This window comes from Strongylocentrotus purpuratus, unplaced genomic scaffold, assembly GCF_000002235.5.
Source record: "Strongylocentrotus purpuratus isolate Spur 01 unplaced genomic scaffold, Spur_5.0 spur5_scaffold_7, whole genome shotgun sequence".
Classification (NCBI taxonomy): Eukaryota; Metazoa; Echinodermata; class Echinoidea; order Camarodonta; family Strongylocentrotidae; genus Strongylocentrotus; species Strongylocentrotus purpuratus.
Window position 1 is genome coordinate 37,368,255 of NW_022145613.1, and position 13,284 is coordinate 37,381,538.

Sequence of the window (13,284 nt, forward strand, 5' to 3'; positions counted from 1 at the left end):
GAAATGTATGACTGAGATATTGAGGATTGAACATTACATAATACCATATTATCACTCAAGCATGTTTCACTCGGTGTACTTATTTGTGTCAAGCATTATGACCCCTCCCCCTCCCCCTCCCCCAAACTCTTTTGTCTGCACAAATCCCATCTGAGTCCACACCACCTGATACCTCTCTCAAGCTCTCCTCTCAATTCCAGTTTCTTTCTTCAGTTGTTGTTTGTTCTAGTCACTACATTCTCATGCTGCAACATAATTTAAAGCCATTCAGTGATCCATTAGATAAATTCCCCCAAAACCCTCAAAGCGAATGAATCAACGCATGATCCTCTTGTAATAGTTCATAACGAAGTACAGATAAAATAATATTCCATTTATGTGTAGTATGTTTGTAGAATAGTACACCAGAATTAAAAGACTAACTAATAAAACTATAAATTTTCCACCCATGAAATGTAAATTGATCACAATTTCGTCATAGTCTCATGAGTTATACTCAGATTTGTATATAAAACGTTTTCACTAGATAATGCCGGTATTTATTTGTATGTATACCCTGGACATTGTTTAAACATTAGCTTGAATGTTTCACAGCAATTTTGAAATAGAGGAATCGTGCATAAGTGCCCAAACATTAATTCAATGTACATATATTTGGTTCATAGCCTATCATATTTAAGGGCTCCTTTTAAACTGACTTATATCCAAATTCGAGGAACAGGACACATAACATACTTTCTATAAAGCCAGCTAGGCAGTAGGATAATGTTATACTATATGATTCATAAAGAGAAAGCCTGATGGTAGTATCCACTCACGAGAACCTAATTATATACTAAACTAAAAAATGGGATCGTCACCTTAGATTATTTAAGCAGTTAAATATTCCTTAATTTGAATATTGATCAATGGTCCCTCTCATTTTGCCTCTCTCGTGAATCGTCTTTTTATCTTATTTCATTTTAAAATTTGATTGATATAATTATTTGTTTCTTGTTATGGGGTTGTCTATTTGTCTTCCTCTTTCTTATGTTGTACTTTTAATGTCGACTTAAAACTACTCTTCCCCTCTCTCTCAAAACCACCCCTCTATTTTTCAATTACACTTAACCACTCCTCACCCCGATGCCCAATCCTTTCCGTTTTCGTAAACCTCACCAACCATCCTTATTGCACCACCTAAACTCGTCCCCATCCCATACTTCAGTCGTCGTGGATCAAGCTCCCGTGTTCGAACTCGAGCTCAAAGACCAGATCATCATGGAGATGAGTCAGCTGAAGTTGACCTGTAAGGTGAACGCCCATCCCAAGCCCACGATGACCTGGTACCATGCTAACACCAAACTGACCAAGGCTTCTGGAGGTAGCCGAGGCGTTCAGATTGGACTGGAGAAGGGCAAGGCTTTTCTCACCATACCTAAGATTGGCAAGAGAGATGGAGGGCAGTATAAGTGTGTTGCTACTAACAAAGCAGGGACAGCCGAGTCTGTTGCTAATCTCACGGTAGCTGGTAAGTACTGTTATATGCCCCAGCCACACCCAGGCGCGGATCCAGGGGGAGGGGGCCGAGCGGGCCTTGCCCCCCCCCCCCTGGCCCAAAATAAAAAAAGACGGGAAAACAAATATTTAAACAAATACAAAAAATTGGTGACCAGAAAATTGCCCTTTCCTTTTTGTGCTCAAGGGGTTGGGGGAGGGGTGGGTGGTGTTTAAAAAAAAAATTAAAATGCGCTCACTTTCGTCCGGCGCGATTTTCAAATGTTCGGGGTCAAAATAAAAATTTAAAAAATAGTGCTCACTACCCCCCCCCCCCTACTGAGCGTAATATCGGCCGGCACGATTTTCAAATTTTGGCCCCCCCCCCCTAAGGAATCCTGGATCTGCGCCTGGCCACACCATACTACACCAACACCATACCGACAGCAAACTGAACATAACTTACCATTACCCCTCCGAAAGGCTTAGAACTTCGGCTTGAATTCGGTTTGGAGTCGGCTTAGCGGTGTGACCGAGGTATAACAATGTGACGGCATTACTTGCTGCACTGTGAACACGGCACTGGGCTTGTTCACATTGCAAAGACATTAACTGTGTTACAAATCGACCCTATGTTCATATTGTATTCTTTCTAGTCACCATGTTGACCACTAATTAATGAATACATTCACTTCAATATTCTGAAATATGAATATATAGTTTTCTTGAGATTTTGTAAATTGTAGCAACACTACGCACTGCATGATACTAATGTGGTTGCTCTTTTGAAGAGGAGTAAATAATCCGTGAACTATAAAATCTTAATCCAACTAATATCGATCTCCTTGTTACTTTATGTATCTATGTCTTCCCGTTTACCTGGGAGTCGAGTCTCTTCTATCCGTATGTGCAGTGTGATCTTTTCACTATATTTTACAGTGATGTGATGTTATGATTTATACATAACACAGTTCTGTAAAATTGCCGTTCATTCGCTGGTGCTGAACTAAAAGAAATAATGTATTTATGTATATACACTTCAGAATTGTTCTATTTTTTATTTCAAAAGAGCTTAAAACAAATTAACACGCTAATAATGATTGAACTGCGTTTTTCTGAATGAATACCGATGTTGAATACTCGCCTCCGTTTTTATTTGCAGAATTGAGAAATGCAATGTATAGTTATGATTTTGTAGATTGTAGGAAACCGAGTGTGAAAATCATTCCGAGACCAATACTAGTATCAAATACGATGGAAAATTTAGATATTATTATTTTTTCAAAAGTAGGTGTCCCAAATTATTTGAATAGAATTGTTGTCTGAGGGGGGTAAGAGATGATAGTACATGTAAATGTCGTTCACATGTTAATCGCCTAGATACGGGTTTGTGTACTTTTTACTGAAGTAAAGATTTTAGAGATTTCAGCTTATATTTATTGCCAGCTTCTTCTTTCGACGTAAAAATTGATATTGATTTACACTTTAAGTACAAGCGTGGGATGACAATCAAGGGTCGTAAATCCGATTTATGGAGTAATATATCATTTTAATATAATGGGTTTTCATTTATGTTCACATGGCTTAATAAATTGTATTGTATTTGATTCGATTATCATGTTATTTACTTTTAAATATTACGTCTAGGTATTACAAATTTTTGGGGAAATTTTGAAAATTGGCTGGATAAAGAGGCTTTACAATTTTGGAATATTTTGATGCCTCTGTGGATGTATTGTAAGCACTAAAAAATTAGCCCCTAAAATACTTCTGCTTTCAAGAAAACTGAATATCGAAATTTACCGGTGCTCCTGGTAAATTTCGATAATTTTCAAATAGCTATACAATGGTAGCTGCGACCATGAAAATCTCACAATATGTAGTTGTGATATATAATTTCCAAATGGGAATAGTCAATCGGTCGATTTTAGTCAAGAAACATTGTTTTATATCTAAATTAATATCTTGACCTTGAGAGTGAGCTATACAATGAAAAGAGTTTATTATTTACAATTTAACCGCGACAATGATCACTCAATATTGTAGGATCGCATATGTTTCCAATATGTTCATTTGAACCGAATTCATGACCCCATGCCAAAACTTCGTAATACCTTTAATTTGACTAATTAATATACGTATATGTATATAATAATATGTATATATATGGTTATAATATGTCCTTTATTTGCATTCTTTATCACGTTGCAGAACAAATATTATTAAAACATAAACAAAATATCGTTTTATAGCAGGTCTGAAGAAAAACTACTGAATATTAACCAACATCATCAACAAAGAGACTTTCTTTTTTTCTTGCCAAAATTAAAATGTATCTAATTTGTAATCAATGTCTGCTTTCTTAGCCGTACCGGAGGCTCCATCTCGTCCTAAAATCCCACTGGTGTCGGCCCACGAAGCTTTCGTCTCCTGGAAAATGAACCATCCACCCAAGAAAGATGATTTAGAAGGATATCTACTACAATGCAGGAAAGCAGGTAAGTTCTGGGAGGCATCCTTTTTCTTCTCAATGTCATGAAGTTTTTATTGATTCCACAGGATTGTTACGGATGTATTCCTTTCCCAGAGTGAACAGTAACATGCTCCGTCTGTATATTGTAATTCTGTAAATTGTTCTAGTATTCTTTATACTAAAAACCATTTCATGTAGTACATAATTTGTTTTCATTATATATTTTGTTTTTATCATCGAATAATAACGGAGAAGATATACCACATATCATTTCCTAATGTTTAAGTTTGTGTTAACAGCATTTTGATCTATGAACTTGTGATGACAGTGAAATATTCCTTCCCGCCATCTCTTTCTTTCTCTCTCTCTCTCTCTCTCTCTCCCTCTCTCCCTATCTCTCTCCCTCTCTCTGTCTCTCTCTCTCTCCCTCTATCTCTTTATCTCTCACTCCCTCTCTCAGGTGACAAGCAATGGCTTGAAGTATCTGATGTAATCAAAGACTGTAACTTTCACGTAAAGTCGCTGACCCCTGAAAATGAGTATCGTTTCCGAGTGGCTTGCCGAACCCCTCATGGATGCGGTCCCTTCAGCAAGTCTTCTGTGCAATTCAAAACACTACCAGAAGGTATACCGTGCGGTCAAATTTCAAACGCAGTAGGGGTTATATTTATGTTTGGGCCTTTAACCTGATAAATGTGATCAAAACTTGCACAGTAATCCTTTCTTCACAAAAGTTTTAGGATAATAACTGCTGGTAAAATCATGTACAGAGACGGAACTATATAGGAGAGAGTAATAGACAAGTTAGAAATATTTGGACAATGTAGGACAACGAGAAGGAAAGGAATTGGTTATTATGTTTACATTTTAAACTTGTTTGATAGAAATGATGGTGATAATGAAATTTCAAAGATAAAGCAAATGAATACTGAATCTTTTAAACGGAGTCTGTGAGTAATCGCTCTCTGCGAATGCATTTAAGAGTGATGAAGACTAGTGGTACTTTCTTTAGTGAATCATCTTTATCATGATGACACTTTCTAATAACTTATAAATCTCTACTAAAAACGATTGTGACTCCACGTATGAAAGGGGTAAATAGATTTCTAGATATCAAATAACAACTATTATTGACATTCAGTGGCTAAAATTACAATCGTATTATCGCGAAGAACTCCCCATCTCATTCACCTTTTCCCTACAGGAGCGCATGCTTTGAACATGGAATCCATCACGAAGCTACAGCATTCAAGAACGAGATCGTTGTCGAGAGAAAGACATAACTCACGTGATGAGGTCCTGTCCGAGCTCATCGATGACGAGGATCTCGGGCCACTGGATCTATCTCTTAAAACATCGGTGATGCCTCAAAAGATCTATGAGATGCAGGAAGAAATTGGAAGGTTAGAGGTTACTTATGGCTTTGTCAAGCAAACTGATGTGGTTACAAATCCTTTTACTATGCCGAATGCCTTGGTACTCCTCGGGTCTTTCCTAAACTAAATCAAGCTATGAATGTCACCAAGCACATTGATAAAGGAGTTTTTTTTTTTTTTGTAATGGGTTTATTCGTACTATAGCGAGATGTTTATTTTATTTCATGAATCACGTAAACAATGAAACTGCACGCTGTCATATTCAATCAAACAAGTAAGATAATAATTTCATTGCTTAAAGTTTCATGAAAAGAAGCTGATCTGACATTTTGCTTCGGTAACGGTTGCAACAGGCTTGCTTTTGTGGAAAAAAATACCGTTAGGGCTATAATGGGTGGATCCGATGATCAATCGTTTCGGGAGCAATGTTTTGTAGAACAAAATGTAAGCAAATGTTATGCGTACAGATGATATGGATTTGTTTATTATAATGTATTTTGGATTTTCAAATGTATTTGTCACATTTCATATCTCATGGTGTTATTTTGATAACCTCTAGGACACGATAGTTAATTTGAATAATATTTATACACAATTATCATTGACTTATTACAGAGGAAGATACTCGGTGGTAATGAGATGCAGGAAGGTGGCGACCTGCAAGGAATATGCGGTCAAGATCCTAGCACACACCAAGAAGACACAAGATAAATGTCTGGCTGAGTATGAGCTTCTAAAAGAGCTCTCTCATCCACACATCCTGCAGCTACGAGAAGCCTTCCTGACAAACAGACACGTCATGCTGGTCACAGAGCGCTACTATGGAGGCACAGTACTCAAGTATCTGACCAAGGAAGATACCTACACCGAGTCTACAGTGGTCAGAATAGTTGCTCAGGTAAGTTGGAAGAATAATTAATCGAATTAGACCTGTTGCACACGGGGAGTCATTCGTCTGACGTTAGGACTCGTAACCGACTAACTGAGGTCCTTGACGAGGCAGGTGAGAGTGTTATGTTGCAGAAAGTGACAAAAAACAATCATTACATTGCCTTCCAAAGCGTAATTGGTATAGGTGATGACGTAATAGACATGACGCTTGGTGTAAAACGGGCATGAGTGTGTCGGTTAAAGCATGTTGCACAGACTTAAAATTATTTTTATACGATTTTACCTTCACATAACGCATCAAAGATTACGACAGTCGCTGACGTATTCCTATGTCAGGCAAATGGCCTAAATATAATGACAACAAATAATCGTTTTTCCTCTAATGATTATCCCCTCCATAATCTCCCTTTTAGGTTTTAGACGCACTTGAACATCTTCACATGATGAACGTAGTCTATCTCGACCTCCGACACGACAACCTTCTCATGGAGAGCCGAAGGAAGGACGTCGTTCGTCTTATCGACTTCGGGTCATGTAGGGTCATCCAAAAAGATGGCGAAAGCAAGACGAAGGGCATCGATGTACTACCCGAATTCATGGGTTAGTATTCATTGCTGAAATGATGGATTCTTTTTACCCATCTCCGTTTTCTTTACCTTTATTCGTCTTTCCTTCTTCGTATTTGAATTCCTACGCTTCTCCGTTCTTTCTCTTTTTCCTTTCTCTTTTTCTCCTTTATCTTCATTTTCCCATTACATTCTTTTCGTTTTTGTTTGTTATACTATATTTCATACTTACATTTCTCTGTCATTCTCATCAAGTAGCCGAACAGTATATGTTTGTTAGTAATGAAAATAGTTAATGCATAATTCAATAATCATATTTTTAAGCTTGCAGTTGTGTCTTTATATTTTTAAAAATAGCGATCAATAGTAAAATGATAACAATATTTTCAAAATGCCTTAACATAGCCATGATGTAAAGTGCAGGCGTCTTTCCTGTTTCTTCATTAACCCTAATAAGGCCGGGGGGCATAATGCCCCCCTCCCCCCCTCCCCCCTCCCCCCCCCCCCCCCCGTGTTGCCACTGCATCAAAACCCCTGAACCTTTGGCCCTGAAATTTCATGGGTTTTTTTCCTCATGTCTCCCGCACATTTCGGTTCGACTTCGCCTGATCACTGATGTATAATTATTGAGATGATTTATTCATTAATTACTGACAATTTTTTTCTTCTGTTCCTTAGCTCCTGAGCTAGCTGTCAAGGGAGGATCGATAGACTATGAAACAGACATATGGCCATTAGGAGTTATGGTGTTTACATGGTAAGTGTTCCTGTTATCAAATTTTGTAAACAAACATGAAGTAGGATACCATTGGTCTGTACAAGTTCGGCAATCGCCTCCCGTGATAGAATTTTTCCTAATGACTTAGGACTAGAAAATGTGCCATTCTGTGTAATTCCAATATTCCTTGTCGGTACTGTTGTGATTGAGGACTGCCTAAACCTTCATCCTGCTTAAAATATACTGTAAGTATTCATTGTCTGTTTGTGTTTGTATGATTAGGCTGAGTGGAACATCACCGTTCTTGGGTCGCAATCAAGAGAAGACAATCTACAACATCACCAGGATGAAATATAATATATCCAGTCTCTACCCGAACGCGAGTCCTGAAGCCAAGGCTTTCCTCCAAGCTATCTTCAAAGAAAAACCAATGTAAGTATGTCCTTCCAGGAGTGTGTGTAGCAAATCAGTCCCTGGAAATATAATGATGAATATCATTCACAGTTTATGTTTATTCACAATTATAATAATCATAACTGAGATTAGAATTGGTTTATTTCGTGAAGTGGAAATGCTTCCGTGGCGTTCATCTCCCTAAGAATATTCTTTAAAATATCACAGCAATGGCATTTTTGCAGCTAGACGAAGTGTATAAACTGTTGGGTTATCCTTTATTACAATTGCATGCTAATTTTGTTTGAAAGGGTTTTAGTTTCAAGGATTTGTAAAATGCTCAATCTGATACTAGATACCGGATGTCGTATCTATCATGGTATCTTCTCCTAGCTCAGAGGTTTCCGCACATATCTGTTCTCTGCCATCCTAGTGCACTATTGTAGTGTCATTCCACTTCAGATCTTAATGTTATCTTTCCAGGTGGTTCTTGGATCCTTCTAGGTCCAGTACCTTCTATACTTTACCTCCCAACAAATCATTTAAGAGTGTGTGATGTCTGTCGTTAGATGTTATGCATAGAAAACGATAAGAACACATATCTGACACGTTTTGAGAAGAAGGTTGATGATACCTTATGCCATTTCTATTTTCTGCAGTGACCGGCCAACTGTGGCAGACTGTCTGGAGCACAGCTGGGTGAAGAGTATCAACAAACCAGGTTCGGCCCAGTCCCGGTCGTTCCCTGTTACCAAGCTAGCTAACTACAGGACTCAGTACCTGACTCGTATCCTACAGAACAACACGCTGGATAGTGTATCGTTGAGGACGTATGGTAGCGAAGAGTCTGATGACTCATAATGGTAACTCTACCATCTACATTCAATTGATTTATGTAACATAAGATTTGACTTCTTAGGATTTATCAACCATGACGAGTACTCATTTGTGTGAATATATATTTATCAGTGTTTGAGATGTTAAGATGATGCTATTTTAAAGGGAAATACTTTTTAACGTTGTGCCGTGTTCTGATGAGGTCTTTGACCTCCTGAAGTGCAATGTAACTGATTTTTTGTTGCACGCATAGCCTTTTCAGAAATCCTCATTATTGAGATTTTCTCAAACGAGATCATTCGGATAGTATGACATCAAGTAAATTTTAAAAACGAAGTTTGGTGCTGTCATTGGAAATTTCATCCTTTTAACAGTTTTAGGACTTTTTATATTTAGGATAAGGTCATGCCGTTCTCTATTGAAAATAATAAAATAGATACTGCAGTCATGTGAAATGGAATAGACAGGTCTGCTTGTAAATTCAAATGGTTCTCGGAGTTGTATCCCAATTTGTTCACTGTTGGAAAATAAGATATTTTCTCCATGAAAGGGCCAGAGAACAGAATCCGTTATGTAACAAGTAGAAAATCCCCGAGGGGAGTGTTTTGATACCAATTTTCTGCATTTCAACCATTGGTTACTAAGCATGCCGAGTAGCCTCAATGAAATAATCAAAATGCGGAAATATCACAAGTTGCTACAAATATAGTGACAGTGCAAAACATTGAAGATATAGATAGATAGATGAATGATATCCGATGGTATGTCCATTGGAAGATTCATTCTACTTGTCAGGTTTCATTACAGTGACTTTGGGGACATTGTGCGTAATCTGCCCCCTGCTCCCTTCTTCCATGGATGTAACAATCATCAAAGTGACCCAATCCCTCTGGTATGAAGCCAGTTTGTGGTCTATAGACACAAAGGTATCTCATAATCTAATTGTCTAGTATAGGTTATGATTACTGATTAATAGTAATAATACCCATATAGTCCGCTTTTGAATAGCATATGTTACGTGGTGTTATAACAAAAGCGTCCTTGGGCCTTTTCAAAGGGCTTTCAAAAAACAACACGGGTTACGCTCCGACAACCGTTATCGTGTTTCCACAAGAACCATCTATACTTGCACCCTGCACTTCATATTTGGCATTATATGCTTTGCCAAGGTCTTTCCTTTCATTCATCCGTCATGCGTTGCAGTTTAAAGTGATATACTGAACTCTGAGAGACCTAGATACGGGCATTGTCTGTCACTTATTTGTCATGCTTTTTCATAATCTCTTTCAATGCAGACGTTCATATGTATATTCATGTAGGGCAGTATTTTCTTTCATATGTCGCCAACACTTTCATTTCAAGCAAGACACGATTGTGGTTTTAATTTAAAAAAAACTAAAAAATATCTTGTTCCTGTATCTGTAGTAAGAGAATATTTTTGTAAATCTTCTGTTACTTTATGCTGACTAGGTTATGTCGAGCAAGCTAATTGATAGAACGTGTATGTCAATTAAGATACACAAGTGATATTATATACGGAATGAATTGAACTATTATAATTGGAAGTAAAACGCTAGATTTAAGTTTAGTTTTTGTACCGTCAGTTTTTCTTTATTAATATGGATAGTGTGATAACTATATGCCTTCAAAGTAATTGTAAGACTAACATGTGTATATTGTGGGAATAATCTAAAAGATGAATAACTTTTACCTAAAACAAATCCTTACTGTATCATCAAAAGAAAATCAAAAGAAAAAATGGATAAGTGTATATTCTGTGATAGAGCGATGTTAATTATAGATGACCGGGGGAGGCGAAACCTGAAAGTGAAAAATATGATCAGTTAAATTGTGCCTAAATCTTTTTTCAAAATATGTCTTGAAAAGTTATGATCATTTAGTGTGGTTCGCACAGATACAAGACGGTTGTATAATTTGTTGAAGAATTCTTTCACTCTGTGATTATTTTCTGGTTTATTTTGCTTTCCATGCCAGGCTCTCAATGATTATACACATCTTACCTGCGCCCAAACAAGCTAGAGAGTGTATTTTTATGACGAATTTTTAATCGACAATGTCAGTAAGTCCTATATTCGTTTCATCTCTCTTGTGTGTAAATGATTACAGTTAAGATATTATGTTTGAAACAAAGCTGACGACATTTGATCTTCATCATTTTTATTGATGCAAAAGGGATGTCCAGGAGAGCATAGGAGAGAGTGATGATGGTACAAAATACAAGAATTTATTTGAATGTTTAGCCGATTTCAAGACTTACTTGTAAATAATGCTGATGAAAATTCGTGTTTTTCAATTCATCAGTGTTTGGGCTTTCTTGATGTTTTCTATTTTATGGAACTATAAAAGTCCTGATAATTTGTAAGCTATCCTTCAGATTAAAAAGAATAAACTGCTGTATTGATAAAGACAGTGAAGCCAGCTCTTGTTAAAACAATTTGCTTTAAAAATCTTTAGAAAAGTACAAGTTGAAGTTGTAAACATCAATCCTGTCATTTGGAGCTCCATATATTTTATTACAGTGCAAACGGGGGAAATATTTGCAATAATCAGAGTTGCTTTCGTCTTATTAAGACTGCTCCTATATATTTCTATATATTACAACCAAAGGAACAATACTCTAGTGTTAATGGCACACTTCAACCTTCGTTATGACTTTCAATTCATTTTCTCTTTCTTTCTGTCTTGCCATTTTCTCAAGTCTCTCTCTCTCCCCCTCTCTCTTTATCTCTCTCTCTCTCTCTCTCTCTCTCTCACTCTCATAATCCTCTCTGTCTGAATGCATTTCTGAATCTTCTCTATTTTCTCTCTCCCTCTAACTCTTCAAGTCAAGATGTTTGTAGGGGTGTGTGGGGTTTTATTCATTTGTTGGTGCTATATTTCGTTTAAGTTGCGTATTGTAAATGCAATATGTTCTTCAGGTGAACTCTGTTTAGATTAGACTACTTTGAAATATGTGGTATTGCTTAAAACGGAATCGTGTCAAATTGTTTGTTTGTCCTTTGCATCTTAAATGAAAGCTTTTTATTAAGACATTTTCTCTGTACGTGCCTTTAAATCGTAGGTAATTCTGCATGCTAACTAGCAATATCGAAAGATTTGAATGGCACTGAAGACATATATTTGAAACATTGATTATTTTATTATGTCTGATGAATGACTTTGCTTGGTGTGCTTTGTAACTTTGCTACATTTGCCAAAGTGTATGGAATATGAGAAGGGACAAGTGTAAGAATATTTTGTGTGTTTTTCATTTATGATAGACATTGGTACAATTTTATTTTGATTATCGATGTATTTGAAAAATAAAATTTGCGTGTACATTCCCTTTCACGGGATAAACGATGTGATTATACTGATGTTACAAAAATAAAATAAGCCGTATAATTTCAGGAGGCTCCCTTGTCGCTTGAAAGATATGTTGAAGGAAGAATTAGTATAAATATTATTTAATTTTGTGTACAGCTCGATATTACCCAAGATCATTTTATGTATATAGTCATCTCGATGCATGGATTTGAATAGACTTGAATTGATGAGGTGGTTTCCTGTGTGCAACTTTTCTTTCTCCTGTTTTCAAAGAATTTTCTCTCAGTTGTGAGCATTTAGATATCGTTGTTAGATCTTTGCTGCATTTACTGAAAAAATAGTTCTGATATTAAAAATGGAATAAAGATGTGACTTTTCCGAATTTAAAAAAAAATCTTACTTTCATGTTTGTTTCCCTTTTTCAAGGAAGAGCTTTAGGGGTAACTTTGAGTTCAATAATTGGAACTAGGAATTTAGGATCGATATCACGGAGAATTATATTCACACCATGGTATATGCTAGTGTAGAAAGACACACAATATTCTTTTTTGCTTGTTAAAGAGCGTGTGAAGAAATATAAACAAAAATGAAAAAGATTTTGAAATCAGTTGAAAATTAGTACTTTTATGTTTTCTATATTTTAATGTTTCACTTAGACAATTTAAAAAACGTCTTTAGATTTGAACGTTTGTTTCCCCCTTCCTCATTACTATCGTCACGATTTAGGGTCATCTGGATCCGGTAATGTGTACTGTTATCACCCACTTTGCTAAGTATACCCAAAACATCATACAAAAGTTCAATTAAGTGGCCGTTTATTCAATGAGAAACTCTGAAAAATACTCTTAGGCATTTGCAGTGATGTATGTTCAAAATAAATGCAACTGATATGAGGTAAACCGCTGGTGTATAAATTGATGTAGTTTAGACAGTTATTTATATGTTTTGATCCTCTGGATGCATACAATTAAGCAGGTTTATCTATAAAATCAAATCGTTAATGATCATTGATAAGTTAATATAACCCTTAGGGCTCACTATTGTTACATTATGGAAGATGGTTATTAATGTAATATGATTTATATTTATTTTCTCTGCGGGATTTTTTAATTACAAAATATTCATAACATGTATACGTACATGTACGCTTTGCAATCCGTGGTGAAGTGTGGTATTAAAAGTTTTCAGATAATATTTATTTCATTGTTAAACAAATATATTAGATTA

At 36.3% G+C, this 13,284-nt stretch overlaps 1 protein-coding gene across 3 annotated transcripts in view; it reads left to right on the forward strand.

Annotated features, from left to right (window-relative positions):
* Positions 1–10,489, forward strand: part of LOC576983 (striated muscle preferentially expressed protein kinase) — a 76,977-nt gene extending 66,488 nt beyond the window's left edge. For all 3 annotated transcript variants that reach the window (XM_030974215.1, XM_030974216.1, XM_030974217.1), the window contains 9 exons: positions 1,208–1,510; positions 3,843–3,974; positions 4,410–4,574; positions 5,154–5,352; positions 5,941–6,223; positions 6,630–6,816; positions 7,461–7,539; positions 7,783–7,932; positions 8,553–10,489. In XM_030974215.1, the coding sequence (XP_030830075.1) occupies positions 1,208–1,510; positions 3,843–3,974; positions 4,410–4,574; positions 5,154–5,352; positions 5,941–6,223; positions 6,630–6,816; positions 7,461–7,539; positions 7,783–7,932; positions 8,553–8,754 (1,700 nt within the window). In that variant the 3' untranslated portion in view covers positions 8,755–10,489. The remainder of the gene's footprint in view (positions 1–1,207; positions 1,511–3,842; positions 3,975–4,409; positions 4,575–5,153; positions 5,353–5,940; positions 6,224–6,629; positions 6,817–7,460; positions 7,540–7,782; positions 7,933–8,552) is intronic.
* Positions 10,490–13,284: the final 2,795 nt, after the last annotated feature.